The sequence below is a fragment of the Paramisgurnus dabryanus genome, chromosome 8, assembly GCF_030506205.2.
Source record: "Paramisgurnus dabryanus chromosome 8, PD_genome_1.1, whole genome shotgun sequence".
NCBI classification, from domain to species: domain Eukaryota; kingdom Metazoa; phylum Chordata; class Actinopteri; order Cypriniformes; family Cobitidae; genus Paramisgurnus; species Paramisgurnus dabryanus.
In genome coordinates this window covers 12,149,903-12,175,151 of record NC_133344.1, presented here as the reverse complement: position 1 = coordinate 12,175,151, position 25,249 = coordinate 12,149,903, and the positions used below count along the sequence as shown (strand labels likewise).

At 38.9% G+C, this 25,249-nt stretch overlaps 1 protein-coding gene across 3 annotated transcripts in view; it reads right to left on the bottom strand.

Moving 5' to 3' along the window:
• robo1 (roundabout, axon guidance receptor, homolog 1 (Drosophila)) overlaps positions 1-25,249 on the bottom strand; it is a 355,554-nt gene that overhangs the window by 171,436 nt on the left and 158,869 nt on the right. The window contains exon 1 of one of the 3 annotated variants that reach the window (XM_065280531.1): positions 21,762-22,557. The exons of the other annotated variants lie outside the window; for them this stretch is intronic. Within the exon in view, the coding sequence (XP_065136603.1) occupies positions 21,762-21,819 (58 nt within the window). The 5' untranslated portion in view covers positions 21,820-22,557. Of the gene's footprint in view, positions 1-21,761; positions 22,558-25,249 lie in introns of those variants that run through there. 3 annotated transcript variants of the gene reach the window in all.

Sequence of the window (25,249 nt, the reverse complement as noted above, 5' to 3'; positions counted from 1 at the left end):
ATTAAAGAACGAAAGAACGAAAAAAGAAAGAATGAAAGAACAAAAAAAATGAAAAATAAAAAAAACAAAGAAGGAAAGAAAGATTTAAAGAAAGAATAAAAAGAAAGAAAGATTGAGAGAAAGAACGAAAAAAGAAAAAAAGGAAAAATTGAAAGAAGGAACGAAAGTAAAAAAGGAAGGAAGGAACGAAAGTAAGAAGGAAGGAACAAAGTAAGAGAGAAGGAACAAAAGTAAGAAAAAAATGAAAGAACGAAAGAACGAAAAAAGAAAGAACAAAAAAGAAAGAATGAAAGAACAAAAAAATGAAAGAAAGATTTAAAGAAAGAATAAAAAGAAAGAAAGATTGAGAGAAAGAACGAAAAAAGAAAGAAAGAAAGAAAGAAAGAAAGATTTTCTCTGAAAAAAACATTTTGCTTTGGTGAGTTTTTCATTTTGTAGATGAAAATGGAAAAGTGCAACAGCAGTCCTCCGCTCAACAGAGCACATGATACCAGCTATCATTCATGCACAAATGGTATGAAGCGAAAAGCATAATCCTATAAGGGCCGTAAACAATCCAGGATCCGATCGATCCTATCAAGTTCCTGCTGAACAGTCTGTTTCCGCATCACGTGATCCAAGCTAAATCTAGTTTCACAGTGAAGTTATCTAAGGAGAGCGTGCAGTGTCACGGTGCAGTATGTCTATATAACCTGATTACCCAGTCTGTGTGCATGTGTGTGTGCACTTAAATCAAGCACAGCACAAAATATTTTCTCTTATCATGACTATCAACTGGAACATGATATGAAGTGTCTATTTATACTGCATGTAAAGCACAAACCATTTCAAAAGTCTTTAAAAAGATAGAAATTCCCCTACAGCCCATATCTGAAACAAAGCCATGCATGACTCACAGGACTGTTCTGCATCTTCAGGCTCTCTTTAAAATCCTACAGCCGGAATTGTGATAGCAGTATTTGAGCCGAGATAAGACCAGCGCACCCGCGGAGGGCCGCGGCCTACTTGTAACACCGTTTATGGGTGATTAGCGGGTCATTTAGAGGGATTTATTGGCCTTGATAAGAACAGGGTGTGCATGTAGGCTTCTTTCACGGCCTGCCAAGCAACACCTGAATGAGAGTCATAAAAAACCAGGGTGTGAATCTTTTAAACATTAGCGATTGGGAAACGTAACAAGCATTTTTTTTATCTGTCAAGTCACACGTAATCCAAGGCAGGCACGCGGCATATGATTATTACAGATATTTTTTAGGTTTCGGGGGTCCTGCAGTGTGACGGCCCCTAAATGGAGAACAAATAGACACGTGTTGAATGCTAATACTAGCTTTAAATTCCTTATGATCAAAATGACCTTGAGTCCGCTCTGAGGAATGAACGGCCCTCAATTGCAATCTTTCGCCAGCCACGACAGAGTCCAGGCATTCCCGAATATTGTTTCCTTTTCCATTAGGTATGTGTGGTAACACGTCAACAAACTGAGAACATGATATGACTAATCACGTAAATCCCACAGTCAAGGCTGTGTCAATCACAACCAAAATCCTAAATGCGTATTGTACAGTCTGACCATTGATTGACTTTGAACCGGTTCATATCCTACAGCAATCATACAGGAGAGAAGAAAAACCAGTGGATTAATGCAAGGGGTCCGAAGAATTCCCTGTCATTTAATGTTATCTAAGGAAGGCGTGATTGAAACGCAACCGTTTCAGACTTCAGACGCCAGGCCTCATATTTCTAGCTCTGAAGAAACCCGAAAACCATTCCCGCGAGTCCCATCTGGGGACGTCGAAGGATTTTAGAAAACAAAAGCGTGCCTGGAGAGGAAGGCCTCTGTCAGCTGTGAAACAGATCCGTGGATCTCCCCTGGCTTTGGGGGTCAGGGGCGGCCCGGGTACGCGAGCTCCTCTGGGAGACTGAGGACCATCCTGCTCAGAGGCCCCCGGTCTGGAGGGCCGAACAATGAGCGCAGTCTCTCTGCCTCTGGCCCCCAGTCAATCTCCACAAACACCCCGAAACAGATGGAGAATGGCTATGCCCTTTCTAAAAGAAGATGAGCTTTCTGCATGTGTACGTACATTCATAAGTCACTCTGAACATGATACACAATGATGCATGTAAGATTTACACACTGCATGCTTGCTGCTATATAAAGCCAGATGAATAGGGGTATGTTTGGAATGTAATACTAGCATAGTATGTGCTACACTGACAAATCTCCTGCTATTTTTGCTTCATAATGCTTTTTTAGTATTAAAGGTGCTGGAGAATAGAAAACTGTAGATTTTTTGTTGCTAGGGTGGTTTATTTTTGCACCTTTATGGATGTACAACACATTGAAATGTTGGAACTTTTGGGAAAAACAATATTATACCCAAATCACTTAGTGTGTACCTTAAATGGACATTCCACTTTTTTTGAAAATATGCTAATTTTCCAGCTCCCCAGAGTTAAACATTTGATTCTTACCGTTTTGGAATCCATTCAGCTGATCTCCGGGTCTGGCGCTATCACTTTTAGCATAGCTTAGCATAATCCATTGAATCTGATTAGACATTAGCATCGTGCGAAAAACCCCCCAAAGAATTTCGATATTTTTCTATTTAAAACTTGACTCTTCTGTAGTTACATCGTGTACTAAGACCGACAAAACCTAAAAGTTACAGCAGCAAGTTTGCAGCCACGTTACAGCAGCAAAGTCCTTGCTTATCACGGCAGAATGAAAGTATAGTCCTAGCCATATCTGCCTGGAAAATCACAACTTTAATTTTCTGTCGGTCTTAGTACACGATGTAACTACAGAAGAGTCAAGTTTTAAATGGGAAAAATATCGAAACTCTTTGGTTATTTTTGGCGTGATGCTAATGGTCTAATCAGATTCAATGGATTATGCTAAGCTATGCTAAAAGTGCTAGCGCCAGACCCGGAGATCAGCTGAATGGATTCCAAAACTGTAAAAATCAAATGTTTAACTCTTGGGGAGCTGGAAAATAAGCATATTTTCAAAAAAGTGGAATGTCCCTTTAAGGAACAATTTTGGATCAGATAAATTTTAGGGGTACAAAACAGTATACTTACCTTTAAAGGTACACACCAGATGTACCCAAAAAATGTACAACATTGTATTAGGTTTAGTATGCCTGTAAAGGTGCAAAACAGAACCTTAGAGTACCACCCCAAACAAAAAAACATACTCTACTGTAAGCTGAAATGTCTTTGTTGAATCTGTCCCCCACACAATCCTTCTTTCGTAACTCGAAAATGTGTTGTCACAAAAAAAAAAATGTGGTTATGAAAAGCATATTTAGAAACTGCACAGACATACAAAATCCCTGATGGTTTCTGCTTTCTTCCCATCAGCCAATCAGGTGGAGATTGTATGGCACCCTTTATATTCCTCCCCTATAAATAATTCACCGGTCGACCCCACATCCTTTTCCTGGAAAAATTCACAACTGCAAAATTGAGCTCCTCATTAGTGGACGATGGCGGTGGATGAAATATTCTGAGCTGCTCGGTGTGTCACATAGAGATGCTGTCAGTCTTTATCACTGTCAGACAATTAAATCAGTCGTGTGTGTACACTTACAAGAGCTATCTGTGTGTAAAACGCTTTTATTCTCGAGAGACGGCACTAAAGCTTATAGCAAGGTATTAACACTAGTAGATGCATGCGGATAAAGAGTATAAGCCATTATACTTGAGAAGGCATCCGGGCCTGTGTGTATGTGTGTGTGTAAGGTGGAGAGATTTAAAATCACACTGGGAGACGTGTGAGTGAAGCAGACTGCCAATTACATTTAGTTTTTGTTTCCCCGACGCATCAAACATGAGTGAGTTTGACCAACGTCTCGGCTGTATATCAGGATAACTCCTCCAGCAGTAGAACCACACTCGAGAATAAATTAACAATGCGAAACGTTCATTTCCCAACAGAGGATATGCTCGGCGTTTAAATGGATTTTCCGAACACAAGCCAAAGACGTGGGCCAACTTTCCAACAACAGAGACGGACTGTGAAGGTGCAAGTGCATCCGACGGCTATTAGCACATTCACATCTCAAGTCAACACACTTGAAGCTGGCAACTTCTCAAACAAATGCATTTTAAAGTATTGACAAATAAAACATTCAGGATATAAATTTCAATTCAGATCATTTGTATATCAGGGGGGCAATATTTCAACTCTTGAAAATGCACAGTCCATATATTTCATCAAGTATTATTTAGTAAATAAAGTCAGATCACAATTAATTCACTCACTAAACACACTGAGCAAATAGTCAAATGCAGATACAAAAAGAAAAAAAAATTGCAATAAACTAGCTTTCAAATATGCTACACAACATGTTCAGCTGCATGATAGTTTTATATAAAGCGACTTACAGGGGGTCTTGAGGGTCAAACCCATGACCTTTGTGTTGCTAACGCAATGCTCTACCAATTGTTTTACAGATGTACATCACACGCAGTGATTGAAACACTGTTATAGTTAGATATGCACTGATATATCGGCCAATAATCATATCAGTTTATTGGGGTTTAAACTCATGACCTTTGTGTTGCTATCGCAATGCTCTACCAATTGTTTTACAGATGTACATCAAACGCAGTGATTAAAACACTGTTATAGTTAGAGATGAACCGATATATCGGCCAATAATCGGTATCAGGGGGGCTTGGGGGGTCGAACCCATGACCTTTGTGTTGCTAATGCAATGCTCTACCAATTGTTTTATAGATGTACATCAAACGCAGTGATTGAGACACTATTGTAGTTAGAGATGCGCCGATATATCGGCCAATAATCTGTATCGGTTTCTTGGGGATCGACCCCATGACCTTTGTGTTGCTGATGCAATGCTTTACCAATTGTTTTACAGATGTATATCAAACGCAACATATGTTATGGTGATTGAGACATTGTTATAGTTAGAGATGTACCAATATATCGCCCAATAATCGGTATTGTTTTGTGTTTAGGTTTTTTTTTGGTGGGGGCGAACTCATGACCTTTGTGTGCTATCGCAAGGCTCTAGCAATTGTTTTACAGATGTACATCAAACGCAGTGATTGAGACACTGTTATAGTTAGAGATGAACCGAATTATCGGCCAATAATCGGTATCAGTTTTTTTTTGGGGGGGGGGAGGGGGGGTTCAAAATCATGACCTTTGTATTGCTAACGCAATGCTCTACCAAATTGTTTTACAGATGTACATCATATGTTGTTTGAAACATATTATAGTTAGAGATGCACCAATATATCGGCCACTAATCAGTATCGATTTCTTGGGGGGGGGGGTCAAACCCATGACTTTTGTGTTGTTAACGCAATGCTCTACCAATTGTTTTACAAATGTTCATCATATGTAAATGTTGATTGAAACATGGTTATAGTAAGAGATGCACCGATATATCGTTCAATAATCAGTATCAATTTCTTGGGGGTCGAACTCATTATCTTTGTGTTGCTAATGCAATGCTCTACCAATTGTTTTACAGATGTACATCAAACGCAGCATGTGTTATGGTGATTAAGAAATTTTTATAGTTAGAGATGAACCCATATATCGGGCAATAATCGCTATCGGTTAATAAAAGCTATTAAAACAACCGATAGTCATGGCTGATGTATCCTGCCAATCAAAAAAAAAAAAAACAGGAAAATGCAATGATTTTAAACTCTGTGTATAGAAAATGTAAAGAAACATCACTAGATAGTCATGGCTGATGTATCCTGCCAATCAAAAAAAAAAAAAGAAACAACCGATAGTCATAAAGAAACAACCGATAGTCATGGCTGATGTATCCTGCCAATCAAAAAAAAAAAAAACAGGAAAATGCAATGATTTTAAACTCTGTGTATAGAAAATGTAAAGAAACATCACTAGATAGTCATGGCTGATGTATCCTGCCAATCAAAAAAAAAAAAAGAAACAACCGATAGTCATAAAGAAACAACCGATAGTCATGGCTGATGTATCCTGCCAATCAAAAAAAAAAAAAACTGGAAAATGCAATGATTTTAAACTCTGTGTATAGAAAATGTAAAGAAACATCACAAGTTTATTTATGAATTTATTAATTATTAATGGTCATCTTATTAATGAATAACATTCAGAAAATGTTATCTTTAATATTTAGTTAATGCAAGTTGATAACCACCAAACTATAGGTATCGGCATATATCAGTTTACATAAACTATAAATTTATATTGGTGCATTTATATAATATTGTATAGATATGTGTATGTGTTACAAACCATGTATGTGTAACTAAACCTTTGATCCTTCTATTTTTGTCTGTACTGCATAGTACTTTACTGTTAGAGTACAATATATTCAATTGCACAGCAGATCTGAATATACCAAGGGTCATGCTTCTTCCCTGCGTCTTCTCTGCTCTATTCTCACCTCACTGTGGGGAGACAACTTGACCCGAGCCCCTATTTGGCACCATCAAACCCTTGGATGAATATGGTGCTCAGGGCTTCGTGCCAACAGAGAAAAAACATCTGTCAGGTTGCCAAAAACCCAAGCACGGCAGGGATGAAAACATCTTAAAAGCCTTTAAAATATCAGTTAGGATCCAGTAGATGAGATTGCAGTATAATCGAGGTTTTGTAACATATCAGCATTTATCTGACGTCTTATCTATAAAACCATTTCCAGAAGATGAGAGCAAATGACAAGGACACCGAACGCCGGAGGAGCTCCTCAGGGCTCGGCAGGACAAGTTTGATTACAAGAAAGCTTGCCACGTGAAGTTAATATTTCAACCCTGTAACAGAGACTTTGCGCAAGCGATTGCTCACCGCTTCTTAAACAGCTGATAGGACGGAAAATTCCATTTAAACAGATGAACGCATCATTCTGCGGGTCATTGATATTAAATCACGGCGTCTTTATGGCTTTATGACTGCTATGTGAATTATTTGTGAACTTTCGAAAGGATTTCGAACACTTTACAAGATTTCATTTGTGGACATTTGATATTGCATTAGCTAACAATGAGCAATACGTTTAAACAACATTTATTAAAGGTAGCTAATGTATTGTTCACCAAAAAAATTTAATTGTATTATTATTTACTGTTCTCACCCTCAAGTCGTTTGATTCCCAATGTCTTTCACTGTTCTTCAGAACCCAAATTGTTTGGGATTTTGTGGTTAATATGGGAGTGGATGGTGACCACCTCAGTTACCACCCACTCCAATAGTAACCAGACAACCCTTTAAAGGAACTCTCCACTTTTTTTTGAAAATATGCTCATTTTTTAGCTCTCCCAGAGTTAAACATTGGATTTTTACCATTTTTGAATCCATTCAGCTGATCTCCAGGTCTGGTGGTACCACTTTTAGCATAGCTTAGCATAATCCATTGAATCGGATTAGACCATTAGCATCGCGCTCAAAAAGAACCAATATTTTTCCTATTCAAAACTTGACTATTCTGTAGTTGCATTGTGTTCTAAGACAGACGGAAAATTAAAAGTTGCAATTTTCTAGGCCGATATTAATAGGAACTATACTCTCATTCTGGCGTAATAATCAAGGACTTTGTTGTCGTACCATGACTGCAGCAGGCGCAATGATATTAAGCAGCTCCTAAAGGTAGTCCCTTTGGTAACTTTTAAAAGCAAGGGACTATTTTTGGGCACTGCGTAATTCTGCAGCCATGTTACGACAGCAAAGTCCTTGATTATTACGCCAGAATGAGAGAATAGTTTCTAGTAATATCAGCCTAGAAAATCACAACTTTTAATTTTCCATCTGTCTTAGTACACGATGTAACTACAGAAGAGTCAAGTTTTAAATAGAAAAAAATATCAAAACTCTGGTTAATTTTGAGCGCAATGCTAATGGTCTAATCAGATTCAATGGATTATGCTAAGCTATGCTAAAAGTGGCACCGCCAGACCCGGAGATCAGCTGAATGGATTCCAAAACGGTAAAAATCAAATGTTCAAATTGATGAGAGCTGGAAAATTAGCACATTTTCAAAAAAGTGGAGTGTTCCTTTAAGCTTCAAAATGACCCAAATGTGTTAAATAACTAACTTGTGACATTTCTGAAGATGTTTACAACTCTGCTTTCTTTTTGTGGATATCATTGTAGCTTCAATTTCCTAAAAAAAAAATCAGCATTTGGGTTCTGAAGAACAAAGAAATACATGAGGGGTTTAAATGTCATGAGAATGAATAAATAATGACTCACTTTTTGAATAATTTTCATTTTTGGGTCCACTATCCCACAAATGTTGGTAAAAATGAATAAATTCAGAAAAAGTATTGTATATTTGTAGTTCATGTTAACAAAAGTAAAGTTTTACACAAAACTATAAGAGCAGGATTCTTTGTAAAGTGTGTCAGTTCATAGATGTCCAGGTTTTTAAAGAAGGACATTTTATTCTGGCAAGCTTCGGGACAAATCAGCCACATCCGAGACCGCACGACACCATCTGTTCTCGCTCTAGTTGCTTTTTTCTCATGACTTGAGAACACATAAAGAAGTAGCAGCACATTTACTACACGCAACTTCCTGTCTGCCTGTAATTACTTTGTCTCGTGAATGTCATTCGTCCCCCGAGGACGCCACTTCAGCGATCCTGACATTTCTCTTCTCAATTAAAATCCTCCTTTAATGCCACATATAAAGATTCGAGCATGGTAGACTAAACGCTGCCAATCATCGCTAAGACTCGAGATTCAGATCGGGAAACGCTATGGGCTATTATAACTACTAGTTCTGCATAAAACCTCACATTGGTATCTGTGCATGCCATGTAAACATATTTTGTGTCAGTATCATTGGAATGAAAAGTGGCTAAAACTTCACTTAATGCAGCGGGATTTAAATCTAATGGCTGGTTTATTTTTATGAATAAATTGCAGGGTGCCACGACGTTTAAAAAGTGTCTGTGTCGACTCATTTTTTGTGGTCGAGGAACATGGCAACCATGCTAAGTTCGCATTTGGATATTTCCACCATGGGCAACTGGCATGTGAAAGTGATTATAAGAGACAATAATTATTATCATCAAGACTAAAAGTCGTGGGGAAAAAATTGAGTCGAAAATTAGCTGCGATACCGCAAGCTTTCGAATTTAAATACGGCCAGGGCTGAAATAATCTTTAGCATAGCTGAAGTGCCCACACAAGGGACTTATGCCAGACAGCTTGTCTTACATCAGCAAAGCGCAGGCCAAGCCGAAATCTGAGCGCATGGAACAGTTTCTTAACCCAGGCTTTTAATGCCAAGCCAAAATCCTTTGTTTCAGTTAGCAAACACAATAGGTGTAAGAGCAGTTCACAGATTATGACAGGATCCGACTGGCTAGCGTCCAGACAGCGCTAGCATTATTCCATTAGGGCTTTTATTGTTGCGGAGACCTCAAATATCCGAGAACAGTGTGAACAAAGCCTCGGGAACACCATGAATTTGTTCTGCTCGGTGTCTGATAACCTACGGCAGACATTAGCGAGCCAAATACAGATGATTGTTATTGTTGTGGGTTTTGGGGGTTGGAATCCAATTGGATTATATGCTTTCATTCAAGTTCACGCATAAACATGCTTAAACATCTTTTGTACCGTGCTTTTATGGCGGTTTGACGATTAGACATCACCATTTTTGGTGCCGCCTTTATACATCTTAATGGACATGTCACATCTTTAAAGAGACAAGTCTCCTAAAAATGAATGTGCTCTTGTTGTTCTCAACCTTCCTTTGCATGACTGGCAGTGGCGGCCAATGACTTTTTTTCGAGGGTGTACGAATGCGAAGCTCGTCAACACATGTATTTACCCCGTATTGTGTATTGTGGCTCGTCATGTCAAAATATGTGTTTGGCGTGTCAAGTGAACCTATGTGCATCACGCCTCATGTCAAAATGCGTGCCAGCTGCACACGTTTCAAAGTGGTTTATGATAAAAGAGACGCTTGAGTTTGCCAGATACTCACTTAATCTCATGTGTAATCAGAGTTTAGTGTTAAAGGAAAACACCACCGTTTTTCAATATTTTATTATGTTCTTACCTCAACTTAGACGAGTAAATACATACTTATCTTTTTTCAATGCAAGCACTTTTAATCTTCGTACAGCACCTCGTGAATGTGTTAGCATTTAGCCTAACCCCATTCATTCCTATGGCTCCAAACAGGGATGAATTTAGAAGCCACCAAACACTTCCATGTTTTCCCTATTTAAAGACTGTTACATGAGTAGTTACACGAGTAAGTATGGTGGCACAAAATAAAACTTTTGTTTGGAGCCATAGGAATGAATGGGGCTAGGCTAAATGCTAACACATTCAAGAAGCGCTGTACAAAGATTAAAAGTGCATGTATTGAAAAAAGATAGGCATGTATTAATTCATCTAAGTTGAGGTAAGAACATAGTAAAATATTGAAAAACGGTGGTGTTCTCCTTTAAGTAAGTGTCCTAAACCCTTTTGACGCGTATGCAGCAGGCACGTATTTTGACATGATGCACATAGGTTCACATGACGCACCGAACACTTACTTTGACATGAGAAGCCACACACGACACTACAGTATAACAATGATAATTTACTTTCAATTTTAACAATTGAATTAGTAGTATGGTATGCATTTACTTAAAGAAATCCAACATAATTATCCAAAACGTGTGTAAGTACGGAATGGTTTATTCACAATTTAAGTGAATAAAAATGTGACGAAACGAGCTTATTAAATATTACAATCAGAGCTAAAACATAAAAAAATAGCATGAATAAATAACTGAAATAAATTACGTATGTGAAAACGTAATTTTCTTGTGATTTACTGCTTTCTACATAAAATCATCCAACATAATGTGATAAACATTCTGTTAAATATAACCTTGATATCTTTAATATTGATTAAGGTCATGTCAAGATTGAAATTAAAGTGAAATGTTAAAACTCCAAATCTCAAACTTGGATTATAAGACTTTATCCTGGAATTCACAGATGGGTCACATATTGGCACAGCCCTAGATTATTCACATGATCATGTGACTACCCCAAAAAGCATGCATTTGATCGTGTATAAAATTCATATGCTTGTCTTACATAGCAAAAGAGCATCAAATCTTGTGCAAACACATCAAATTCCTTTGCTGCTTCTTAATGGTTACAACACCAGAGACGACACCACATTATACAGCATCTCCTTAGCTACAATTTCAAGGTCAGGCCTTGGATAATTATGCCTCTTGGAATTTGTCTGTCTGGGGAGCTCGCGGTTCCACTTCACGCCCTGTCTGCTCTGGGATTGGCCCTGGGGCGAGAAGCGCTTCAAGATGCTGATCAAGCCCTTCACACAAATTGGTCCAAAAGCTTCTTCATCAGCAGGTAAAGTATCTCAGCATGTGGTGAGATCAAGAAGCGCCACGTTCACATCCCTGAATTTTCAAATTAAGCCGCAGAAATGTGAAAGTACGAGCCGTGGACGACCTTCGAAAGCGCCTGCATCTTTTGCCAACCTGTACCAAACTGATGTAGTCCACTTGCAAATGAGCCAGATTATGTATTCCACATACACCGTTTCCTCAGGAAGCCCAATTAGACCGGGCAGGGTTACAAATAGGAGGGGGCGGGCTGCTGAGGCCCCTATAATTGAGGAAAATCACTTACCCATAATGCAACAGGGCTGAGAGGGATCAAAGGTAGTCTGTGTGTATGTGTGAAGGTGAACAAACCGTGATGGGGGAGGATGGGTCCATGTTTTTAAATCAACTAATTAGTGGACCCTCTTTTCTTTTAATTTAATTCCCTTCGTTCGGGTCTTTTGATAGCGGTCTCCCCACCATGCAGACACCTCCAAGAAATTTTAGCATTTCAAAAGTGTATCCGAGCTTTTCAATAGGCAACAAATAGAACGGTCACTAGGAAGCTGATTTTGTCAAGATCGAGACAATGGGGTTGAAAGTAGGGGGTCCCGGAGAAAAGGGCCGTCTTTAATGCCAGCTTTCAGATTTCCATCAACCCAAAGGGGGAACGTTTTAGCCTAAAATAATGGTGTCTGATTTGTGAATGGATTGTTTGGATCTGAGTTCGAATGGCATTATCATTGATTCACAAGTCCAGATATTAACATTCATGCACTTACTGTATATTAAGCCTATACATTTTTTATCAGCATGTGTGTATCCTGGGATCGAACCCATGACCTCCTAATGCATGGCTCTACCAACTGGTGAGTGGTTTGTTGAAAGAATCGACCTTTCATAATTAGTCTGTTAAATACACACCACAGCGGATCAAACAGAATCGCATCTGACCCAAAAATGCTGACGTAAGGTAACTCAAGCCTCCAAGTTTCCAATACAAATGCTGCGAAACATCACTAATGAATGTCCAAAACCTGAATGTTTCTCTTTTTACCAGAAAAATCCATATCATTTCAAAGTAATGTCTCTTAGCTTTACTTTCATTTAAAAACATGTCTAAAATATCTGGCCCTATGCTAGATGAGATTTGAGAAGGAGCACTGGTGGAAAAACATCAGTGGTTCTCGTTTTTTATATTTTTGGACCGAGTCCTGTCTGCATTTTACTCCCTGGGGAAGCCATTGTGAACCCCGAGTTCTTCATAGAAGGCCCCTCCCCTTCCTCCGGGCCTAACAATTACCCCGTTGAGACGACACAATGCCTAGACCCCGTGTCAGCCCCCACTGGGCTTTTCTGTATGTCGGCTTGCTTTATCTGTCAAAGGCAATACACTGACCGGCTACAAAAAGGCAAGTCTTAAAAACGGGCAAAATAAAGGGTGGGGGGGGGGGGGCGCTTTTGCATTCAGAACGGTGACAGCAGAATAAGGCAAAAACCATTAGGACACAGCAAGGCGACCTGAAAAATCGTGCAACGTTGTGCAATAATGCTGAGAATTGAATTTGCCTAACAGATACTCCATTGTTCATTGAAGTGGTGGACACACTTTTTTTGATAATCGTAACCGTATGGTGATATCAGCTTTGATAAGTTAGAAAAGCAGGCTCTGGTAGATGTTCGTCACTGCTCTAAATCATCACATTTTCAAATGGTTTAAGATTAAAGATACAGGAGCATGCCAAAGAGTCTCGGACAAACCGTGACCTCACATCTCATTCCCAGACAGCCGCTTTAAATGCGCTTTAAGTCGGCGAGTAACACGTCATTCTTTACCCCTCATCACCACGTTGGCCCTGTGACAGACAAGGGGTACGCTCACATTCCTCAAGGGTTTAAAATACCACAAGAGTGCTGGGAGATATAAACAAGTGAACGGCGGCCACAGAAAAAAAATATCTCGAGGGCTTCAAGTCGAGACCGTCCGAAGTGTCACGTTCCTCGGGGAATCGTATCATGACCGCTCAAGCATTTATCGGTGGGAACGCTGCCAGTGGCATTACTGAGTATTGATGCTAAATCGATTTGTTAATTAATCCAATTAAACAGCTCCGGCGTGTTCATTAATAGTTTAGTGAGATAGTAAGAATGAAAAAGAGATCTGTCTATTCAGTCTCATTGAAAGAAGACACAAAAGTGGAAATATAGACACGGTATGTATCCAGAACGGACATGTGCAGTACGAGGTTTCAGCATGTTAAAAACACATGAAAAAAAAGGAAGAACATTCACAAGAGAGCCCAACATTGTCATAAACTGAGCTCAGATTTGTAAATTCAAAATATTATTTAATATTATTAAAGGGACACTCGACTTTTTTTGAAAATAGGATAATTTTCAGATCCCCTAGAGTTAAACATTTGATTTTTACCGTTTTGAAATCCATTCACCTGATCTCCGGGTCTGGCGGTACCACTTTTAGCATAGCTTAGCATAATCCATTGAATCTGATTAGACCATTAGCATCACGCTAAAAAATAACCAAAGAGTTTCAATATTTTTCATATTTAAAACTTGACTCTTCTGTAGTTACATCGTGTACTAAGACCAACGGAAAATTAAAAGTTGTGATTTTCTAGGCTGATATGGTTAGGAACTATACTCTCATTTTGGCGTAATAATCAAGGACTTTGCTGCCGTACCATGGCTGCAGGAGGTGCAATGATATTACAGTGTCCGAAAATAGTCTCCTGCTATTGAAAGTAACCGTGGCGATTATTTTAATTATTTTAAGGGGATTTATATTTATTTTTGGGCGTTGCATGATATCATTAATTTTAAAAAGGAAAAATATTGAAACTCTTTGGTCATTTTTGAGCGCGATGCTAATGGTCTAATCAGATTCAATGGATTATGCTAAGCTATGCTAAAAGTGTTACCGCCAGACCCGTAGATCGGCTTAAAGGATACCAAAATGGTAAATATTGTTGAATGAGCATATTGTTAAAAAAAGTGGAGTGTCCCTTTAAAGATTTTAATATGAACTCATAATTTTTTAAAAAAAACAGATTATTTTAGCTATACAATCTAAGTACATTTTATAATCCCATACTATAAAGCGCCATACAACACATCTGTGTAAAACATCTGGGACAACGTTGCTACTTAAAGTCCCTGTGAACAGGAAGTCGTTTCGTTTACTTCTGTATTGTGGCATATTTCCGAGTGAAACAAAATATTACACAAGGAAAATAGTAGACACGGCATTTGCTTCCCACTGTGAATTAATTGGATATAGAAAGTAGGCATTTGATTCAAAAAAGTAACTCGCAGCAGATTGACATTTGGAGGGGGTGGGGTTAACGGATGCTCCGCCCAAGGCAAGCCATCAAGCTGATGTCATCAGAGAAGGATTGGCACAAGAGGGTGGACATTTTCAGAAGTTTATGAGGGCATAATTTTTTTTAAAGATACATTTTTATAATGAACACTGCAATATTCCTTCAAAAAATATGAAATGTCAGTTTTGATTTTTATAGGGACTTGAATGGAACAACTGAGAACTCCATCAAATCTCCTCAGCTATAAAAGAACAACCTCAGAGCAATAAAACATTTCTCTGGGACGTCTGTACAGATTTGTAAACCCAGCATTCGCCTCTAATCCGGAGCACCATGCCGTTTAATTCCACCTAATTAGGCTTAGACACACATTAATTGGGATTTAGCCAAAAGCCGCACATCGAGCTCAGTGGGTGCCGTCATTTTTCACAGGTGTGTAGGGATTAGGGTAACTAATCCTCTGGCCCGTTCCCAAAGCCAATTTCCTGTTGGGAAACCCTATGACGGTTTGAGTCAAACAGTTTCAAATTGCCCATTTTTTCTACCAATATCATTATAAATATTCCTGTAGTTGATGATGATATTCTTATTACCATTATTATTGCTGCTGTGACCGTACAAGTTTCATCACCTTGACATCACTTCATTAGGGCACATGTGGGTCGTCAGGGCTACTGTGCAGGTCCTGAATGGAGCTAAGGTGGAGGGAAGGTGCACAGGAGACAGAGACATCGCTCACCTGCGAGAACAGGGGCCATTAATTGGCCTCTGGTGCCTGCTGTGCCCCGTCAGACACTGACAATTTATTATCTGCACTTAAGAGACCATCCATCCCGGCTTCACCCACTGCACCACAGGGGTTATCGTGATGGATAAGGTTCTGGGAGAAATTCATTTTTTCTTACTTACTTTCTCTTTCTGGTTTACATAAACACGCATGCGCCTCCTGCAACATTCATTACAACGAACGCAGCACTTTTCATGTGGGAATTCACTTTGGCATGCCGGGAAAGGTGTTCCTGATGCTACACCTCATTTTTGGTTATAGAGTTTACAGTCACCCACGTCAGTCAGTCAACCGGGCTGATAATGACAAGCAGGAACATGGGATGTCTAAAATGTCTCGAAAAAGAGACAAACATGCCAAACATGCCTTTCAGACAGCATACAATTATTGTACAATGCAAAATCTAGGTGGCTCCTGTGTGCTCCTGTATAGCTCAGGGAAAGAGCATTGTATTAACAATGTAAAAAGGTCATGGGTTTGAACCCAGGGAACACACATGGATAGGGTTTTTACATTTTTACAGACTTTTTCAAGAGTTTATGCCGATGCTGATAGCAGAGGGACTGGTGAGACAAAGAGAGTCATCGTTTCTTTTTCAAGAAAGAATGTAAAATATTTATGTGGTTATATAATTTTCAGCTTTTCAAAGCACTATTGTTGCGCACACTGCACAAGGGTTGGGCAATACGCCCCATTTTGTTGTCCTATCGTCAGCCTGTGAGATGGCCGATACACGACAGTATCGGGGTGGGCGGGGCAGAAGTTTACTTATTTATTATTTGTTAATTTTACTAATTTATGACAAGTCACTTGATTGATGGACAAAAAAGAAGCAAGGGCAACACTATCATGACCCCAACCTTCTTAAAACTGATGCCATTAATCCAAGCCCAGGCGCTCCGTTCACACCAAACGCGAATAGAGCATATGGCGCGAATGATTTAAATGTTAAGTCAATGTTAAAATGCGTTTACATACGTCTGGAGGTCTCGCGGTGCGAATGCTTGGTAAACGAGAATCCGCCTCATTCGCTCATCCAGTTCGCACAAATGACGCAAATTGAGTGTTGCCATCGGAAACGCGCAAGTTGAAAAATCGCAACTTTGGCGGAAAACCAATCAGGAGCTTGCTCTAGTAGTGACGTGATTAGGAGCTTGCTCTAGTAGTGACGTGATTACAAGAAGCGAGTAAAATCGCAGAAGCCCCTCCCATGACATGAATTTCCACGTAAATGTTTCGAATGACTAGAATTTCACACACGGCTTTCACGCACGGCTTTCACGCACGGCTTTCACGCACGGCTTTCACGCACGGCTTTCACGCACGGCTTTCACGCACGGCTTTCACGCACGGCTTTCACGCACGGCTTTCACGCACGGCTTTCACGCACGGCTTTCACGCGCGAATTAAGCAAGTAAACTCAAAATGTTTTAGCGTCCAACTACGAGTAAACTCTACTGCGTTTGGTGTGAATCCAGAAATTTCCTGCGTGCAAGGGAGCGGGAACAACAAATTCGCTGGTTTTAACCCTTTACGCGTTAACAACCTCTCTAGTACAAGGAAATGTCAGAGCCGCGTATTACAAGCTTATCTGAATCATGCGCATTACAGTAGTCAATGCCGCGCGCATTCAGGTCACAGCAAAAGTCCAAAACAATCTCTCTCGCGCAAAGTAAAACCCACAAACCCTCACATGTGAGGAAAAGCACGCAATGTGCATGTTAATGTGAAACTATGATGATGATAATAACAACCATCGCCAACTATCTTCATAAAAAGCCTGCTATTGGCAATATGTCTGACAATCGTCAGTACACGATACTATCTATCGGCACAACCCTACTACATATTTCTATTTAATATCTATTCTAATATTATAGTTACTATTGTTTTATATATAACATATAGTTAACTATTCCTTGTGGTGTTTTTTTAAATGTACATTTTGCACTCTCCTAATTGCAACTTGTTTCATCTATCCATATGCATGCACAATGTTATGTGTATGTTAAATGTATCTATTAAAGGCGGGGTGCATGATCTCTGAAAGCCAGTGTTGACATCTGAAATCACCTAAACAAACACACCCCTACCCCAATAGAATCTGGACCTTCTTTTGATAAACCCGCCTCAAACATACGCAATCCAGGCAACGATGTCGGCTAGTAGACACTGCTGATTGGCTACAAGTGTGTTTTGGTACTCGACCCGACTCCCTTTTCCAAAGTGTATTTCAAAAATCATGCACCCCGCCTTTAAACAATATATGTCTGTAAGTTCCACTGCAAACACAATATATTTCTATACTGCTCTTTGTTTACAGCCCTATAAACTCTATACATCAGCTGGATTGCGTTTCTGGGTTAAGCTGTGATTTTCGGAGGTCATGTCGGAGCTGGTGAATTCCTGACTTATGACATGTGAGCTTCTAATGGGGACAGTTTGACTTACAGTAATAAAACAGGCTCCTGTGGTGAGACATGAATCAGGGCCACATGACCAATCTGCTCTGTGTTAACTATTACTTCCAAACAGCCATGAGCTAATCAGCAAGTCCTCACAGGCCTCGCTGTATGACCGGCGGGGATTAAAACAACACCATCTCTCACTGTCACAGGTAGAAAACACTGCTCACTTGTCAAATACTGTGCCAAAGCTACGGTTAGTACCTGAATCTATTGTTTCCACGTCCTTCGACAGCATCTTCTAGAGTTAAATCACGAACAGCATCGCCTTTGATGTCACTGCTGACTGTGCTGAAACACAGGCAGTCCCTGACACTGTTGTCTAATGATAGCACAAATTTCTACAATGCCAAGCATAATTAGAGAGCACACAAGCAGGAAGCCAATGCCGTTTCATCTCTCTGAGAAGATGAACCCTACCCATGAAGTACGAACTGTGCCCCTTTGACCCCTCTCCCTGTGTGCGCTTGTTAAGGCGTTGCACGCTTTCCTCGATCTGAAGACGCCTCTCTGCATCGGCTGCAGTATGCGGCTGAATCTCAGAGCTACTGCATTGGAATTCAATACATGGGATAGTGCTGGGGACGCTTTTCCTGAATTCATTTCTTACAGCTTCATACTGCGGTTCCCTTCTATGTTTCATCTTCTGATAGACGTGATTTAAGCTACTTCTTCATGAATACATTAATCAAGCAATCACTTCATCTGTAATCACAACTAGATGTTCTTGCCGTATGTTTAATTTATCCAGTCATAGTTGTAAATCAATCAATTCTGTTTATCTAGCTCTGAATTACTGACAGGCATAACATAGGCGCACAAAGTATGTTTGACAGATGTATTAAATGTTAAGCGTGTAATTTCTTAAAGCGAAATATATTAAAATGACCCCGTGATTTAATCACCCTCAAGCAATCTTAGATACATATTTCCATCATCTTTCAGAGAAACACATTTGGAGTTATTTTAGTAAAATTTCAAGCTTATAATGGGAGAAAACAGGAATCAGGGAACAATTTAGGACTTTTAAGCCCAGAAAAGTGCATTCATCCTTCACAGAAGTAATCCACAGTAATCCAAGGGGTTAATAAAGTCTTCTATGAGTAATCGATGTGATTTTGTAAGAAAAATATACATATTTAAAGAAGACATTTTACAATGCAGACATTTTTTGGCGTCCGCAGAGTACATATGTGAAGTTTTATGTTAAATTATAGATAATATTGATAATTATTATAACACAAATGTGTCCTTTAAAATGCAACGAAAATGCTGACGAAAAGCAAACACTGATCGCCATAATGGTGGTTTCTTTAAATTAAAACTCAATTGTGCCGTCTATTATTATTTTCTCTTTCTCTTCCCGTGGTCTGATAGTTGCAGATTACTTTAGTGGTATTATTAAAATAAGATCCCCTTCTGATATCACAAGGGGAGCCAAATTTTAATGAGCTATTTTTCGCATGCTTGCAGAGAATGGTTCACCAAAACTAATTTTTCACATTTTCTAAGTTTATCGAAGCACTGGGACCACAATTATAGCATTTAAAGATGGAAAAATCTGATTTTCATGATATGTTCCCTTTAAAACTTGATAAACTGTAATAGCTAGCTTTCGGTAACAACGGCATCTTGTGACTCATGAGATTCACTGCGCAATGTACCCATGCCATTGAACGCTCACTAAGCTAGGGTTCTCTCGGGGGTCAAGTGAGTTCAAGATGGCGTCGTTCCCGGAAGTTAGTTATTACAGTTTAAAGTTTTAATTTTTTTAGATTTCTTTAAAAAAATCACATGGATTACCCACCGAAGACCTTTATTAACCCCTTGGAGCTGTGTGGATTACTTCTGTGAAGGTGAAGTTAGAAGTTGTTTCCTTGTTTTCTACCATTATAAAGCAAGGACATTTACATATTTAACTCCAAATGTGCTCATCTGAAAGATGATTGACATATGTATCTCGGATTGCTCGAGGGTGCGTAAATCAAGGGTTAATGTTGATATTTGGCTGGAGTGGCCCTTTAAACAACTGGTGTCTGAGTTTTTCAGACCGAACAATGCCCCACCAACACAATCTCATGGCAATTATTTGAGGTGGGCATTTTTGATGCATGAATTCATATGACAAAATGTATTGTTTTATCTAACAATCGTACCTTTCTGAATGATTCACTTCGTTCGAATTAGCCAACTCATAAAACCGCATGAATTCCTGTGAAGTTGGGTTGGCCCCACCCATCTACCTTTGTTCAGACAAACAGATACTTTCCACAAATGCAGACCATTGGTTAGGACATCGTTGCTATTAAGGCATTGTTTAAGTAAACCAACATTTGATAATGCAAATTTTTTATTATCCAATCAATTTGATAGTATTGATCTCATACGCTTTTATCCTGTTTCGTTCAGGGATAACACATTTTAAAAATCCCATTGCAAAAGTATCAAATTGAGATCAAATAAAGTATTTTAACGCAAACCATGACACATTTCAGCTTTAAGCACAGGCTTAGGCTATGATACTCTTCCAGGTTTACTTAAGATTCAACGGTAATTACAAAGCAAACTAAGGCAATAAAATAAAGCGATGAACAGTTGAGATCATATCAGCCTCCTGAAACCAGACAGTCTCTTTAAACCACCAAGTTAAAGGAGCATTACAAATGGATTCATTCACAGTCAAGATCACAGCACTTTTAATGGGACCCACACAACAAAGTAGTTTCCTTTAAGTAGCAAACTTGCAGCGGGCACCATATGTTGTCCACGGTGACATGTTTGAAAACCCAGAGTGAAAGAATGCATTACATCTCTGATAATGTCTCTTAAGTGTACCCAAAAAAAGGTGATAGTTTGTTTTAGCTAAGCTTTAGTCAGATTTTTGTGAAGAAAGCGGATCAGGGGCAACGTCAGCCGGGATTATGCAGGTCTATTACACTTGGCTTAAGGTTTCTGTCAAAATCTTTTCTCAGAGCCGTTCCACCCTGGCCTGCCAGAGGCTGGAAACTAAAGGAGGGACAGCGATCTCCAAATGTGATCTAATCATAGATATGGGAGAGTTTTATCACAGCTACAGGAAATAAGGTTTGACCCAAACAAATAAGGAACAAAAGTGGCTTTAGTCTATTAGTAAGTCAAACAATGACTATGAATCATCAATGCAATGATAAAATATTTACTGTAAATTATACGAGTTTCAAGCACAAAGTGCACTTTCTGATTCACAAGAACAAGACAATCAGGTTTAACACAAAACACATTAAAAATATCTGACGTCAATATCCTGACTTCAGTGAAAACTACATGGGCAGAGAATAAATAAAGTTTTTAACTTTCTTGTATACTAGAACAAAATCTGTATAGGATAAAACTAATACACTACTGAGTACATGCAAGCATTTGCTGCACTGTATCCCAATGATGACAAAGTATTCATTAATATGCATACTGTATACAGTAAACACTATGCTCTCATGTGCATTTCAAGAGTATGGGAAACCGTCTAGGCTTGAAATGTAATGTTTATCCTTAATATTGTACATTAGCAACATGTGCAAATATGGAGAGAAAAAAACTACAGTATAAAAAAATGTGTGATTAATAACTTTGTCAGGTCAGTAAAAACATTCACAGAAGAACCACGTGATGACACAAAATCCCGCAAACAGGTACAAAAAAAATAGGTAAGAAACTTGAATCATTGTCATCGATACACGCGGTATTACAAGACGCCTAGTTTCGCAAATGTCAAGCGCACAAGGGAGTAAGGCACGTTTTTAATAAACAACGATCAAATTGTCCAGACTATTTAAACTACAGTCATACATACCTGTGCAAATGTGTATAACAGTGATAAACAGCGCAAATCCCACAGCTCTCCCCTTCATCGTTCAAAAAGTCGCGTTTTCCTTGGCTGTTTGTGTAATCCGCAAAACAAAAAGTGAATCAGATATTTGTGCGTTTTTGATCCGTCATAATCTCCCAATTTAATATATACACATCGGTTTCCCAAAACAGTCGAGTGTTCAGATTTGGTCCGAAGTTCCTAATTTCACAGTAATCCAGGTGATTTGTTTTAAAACATCCACTCCATGTGTCCAAATGAATGAAAGGCTCGGGAACGCATAAAATCGATCAGGAAAACACCGATGAAATGTTAAAATAAATCAAATGATTTGACCCTAAAAAATAATTCCGCGAGCGCAGAGTTGGTCAGTTCGTCTACGCTGGTCGCATCCCAAAAAATACCATAGAAAGCCAAAAGAAAGAAACGAGCACAAAGTCTATCCTAAAAAGTTTTTCCCGTAATAAGGTTGTCCGAGAACTCCAAAATGCAAAAATGTGTCCAGTGTCACATCGTTCAAAGACAACGCGAAGTAGTCATTCTGAACTGACAAACTTTAGTGTCCATGGGAAGAGCAGAAGCTGATGCTGAAGAATTTCCTTTAAGTCCATTCGATTAGGATCATATCCACTTTTTCGTTGTTTTGCAAACCCAAAGTGTAGTTCCAAAATTCCCCTCTATTGTTTTGTTTATCTTTCTTCCTTTACGGGAGTTTATAAATAATTAGATGTACCGTGGTCCCCCGTCACTTCGAGCAGAGGGGATTTGAAACAACGGTACTTCATTCAAACAGCATGAATAGTAAATGGAATGGTATGTTCCACACTCCCCCTCACAGAGACTAAACAATGGACTGTTCCGGAATTAACCTCTTCGGCGCTGGAAGCGCGGGGTTCGTCTGTGACAGAAATTATTCCCTCAAGGCAAGTGTCTGTTTGATCAAACTTGAATGAATTTACATTCATAAAGACATCCCGCGTCGGTAAAACGGAATAATTTGCTCTTAAATTATTTAAAAAAGCATTTATGTGGATTTACCAAGTAATTTATTTGCACAAGTTATTTACTGAAGAGTTTCCTTGATTCAAATTGGTTGGTCTGTGCGCGTGTCGCCCTGTTTGAAAAAAGGCATTCGTTGAACTCGTATGCCTCTATTTTGGCTGTAATATATTTTTAATTATATTTGAAACACAGGTCTGTTATAAAGCAACGCTTGTACATAAATGTATTATTCAGACAAGCAAGTTCCACAATGATAAAAGGCGCTTCATTCATAACCAAACATCGCCCTCTGCTGGTCACCACTACACTACAGGCATCAGATTTCTAGCAGGGTTTAGAGAAGAAATTTCTATATTTTCATATAATTAATACATTTAATACATAAATCTATAGATTAAATTCAATAACAATCGAGTCCAACATTAACACATCAATGCTAGGTAAGTTAAGCATCTGTAAAATTTAGCTATTTGTTTGTCTGTAAATGTATATTAATTTGTGTTCTACTAACATGACAAAAAATGTATATTATTAATGCTATATAACACAAAATATACTATTTTAACAAAATATTGCAAAATACAGTCTCATTGTCCATAAATAATTTACATGCCCAGTTTATCTGCAATTGGTAGCTGAAATGTTGTATCCTGACTGCAGCTAGGACTAATTCTCAGGTATGCAAAGGTCACAGGTTAAATCCCAGGGAACACATACTGATAAAAGAAATGCATGGATTAAATGCACTTTCAGTGGCTTTGGATAAAAGTGTCTGCCAAATGTCAATTCTACTATATAGGCTATCATTAACTTTTTGGGCATAGCCTAAATATAAAACAAACTTCACACATCAGGGCCTCATTTATAAAGTATGCAGACCCGTTTTGTGCGTACGCCAGTTCCCACGCAAAGGTTGTGATCTATAAAAAACAGGATGATTCGTGTACGCACACTTGCAGGTGATCTGTGATTTAAAAAGGAAACATAGCTTTGTTTTATAAGTCTTCATATTTTTTTGGCTTTTGCGCGTACGTAGACTTTTAGTAAGGATCCTACGCACAGTTTTATAAATGACATCCCAGGTTTTTTGATTTGTGACTTCTCTCTTATAGCTTGTCACCAAATTTCCTGACCTTCACCAGTCCAGGGGTCTTATTTATAAAGCTTGGGTCTGGAAACGTGCGTATGCCAGTTCCCATGCAAAGGTTTTGATCTATAAAATAACAAACTTGACGGGAGAATGGGATTGCAGGGTCATGTACACACACTTGCTGGTGATCTGTGATTTATAAAGAGAACATTGCTTGGTTTTATAAGTCTTAATATTTTTTGCCGTTTTATAAATGAGACCCCAGACCTGTGACAAGAAGCCTAATATATTAGTCTTGTCTGTGGCGGTTTTATGGTGAAGAGAACTTCTGAGCCAAACATCTGAGCCAAATATCCATCCTTTACCTGTCCTCCAGAAACATAGGAACACTCTAATACAAAAAGACACGGCTCTATAAACACTACAGTCTTCATCTCATATTCCTCCTTACATATGCACTTTACATCATACCTTCTTAATGTTTCCAAAACCCTCCGAAACTGGAAAACCTTGAGCTCTCGTTTCTTACTGCCGTTCACCATAATGTTCATTTTCCATTCGGGTGCTAAACGAATATGAAAGGGCTCAACATTTTTGAGCAGCATGGAACAACCCTTACACTGTGATACACAGCACATTTGAATCACTGTAGAAACACATAAAACCCCAGGCATAATTCGGTGCTAATCTATTCCTCGTGTAAAACGCAGGCGTTCACGGTTCAAAGAGTTTGAACTTACTCTGGTAGCATTTACGCTCTTTGCTGTTGGAATGATGCGGTGGCATGCCGTTGCGGTGGACATCTAGCGAGTCCCATCTTATGCGCCTACACCACTGATTTGGTGGGATCTTAAGGCTTGCATGGCGAGGAACACCTGGATGACTTCCATGTTGGACACCCATCATGACAAACATAGCCAAAAAAGAAATGACCGGAGAGGGGGGCTGCATGGTGAGCGTTCTACAAATAAACCATTAAAAGTACCACCATGTTAGCAAACATCAACCAAAATTAGGATGAGGATAATCCACTTTGTAATGCACAAAATGTTCATCAGATGACCTTCTGCAATGTGATCCAACACCAGATAGTTAAATCCACAAAAACAATCCATTACGAATTATTACGAGTGACTAAATATAACACTTCACTTTAACAAACCAATTCTCTTCATTCACCACAACTAAAACTTTTATGAACATTTACTCCTTATCTCGCCACATGATGGAATTTTTTAATATCCAACCACAAACAGAGACATGATGGACAATAGCGGCACTGAGGCCACACCTCTTTTTTAAAATTTCAATATCTTACACATAATTCGCTCTGTTTGATATTCAAAGCATGTTTTGCGGACATTCTCTCTTTTCTTGTGAT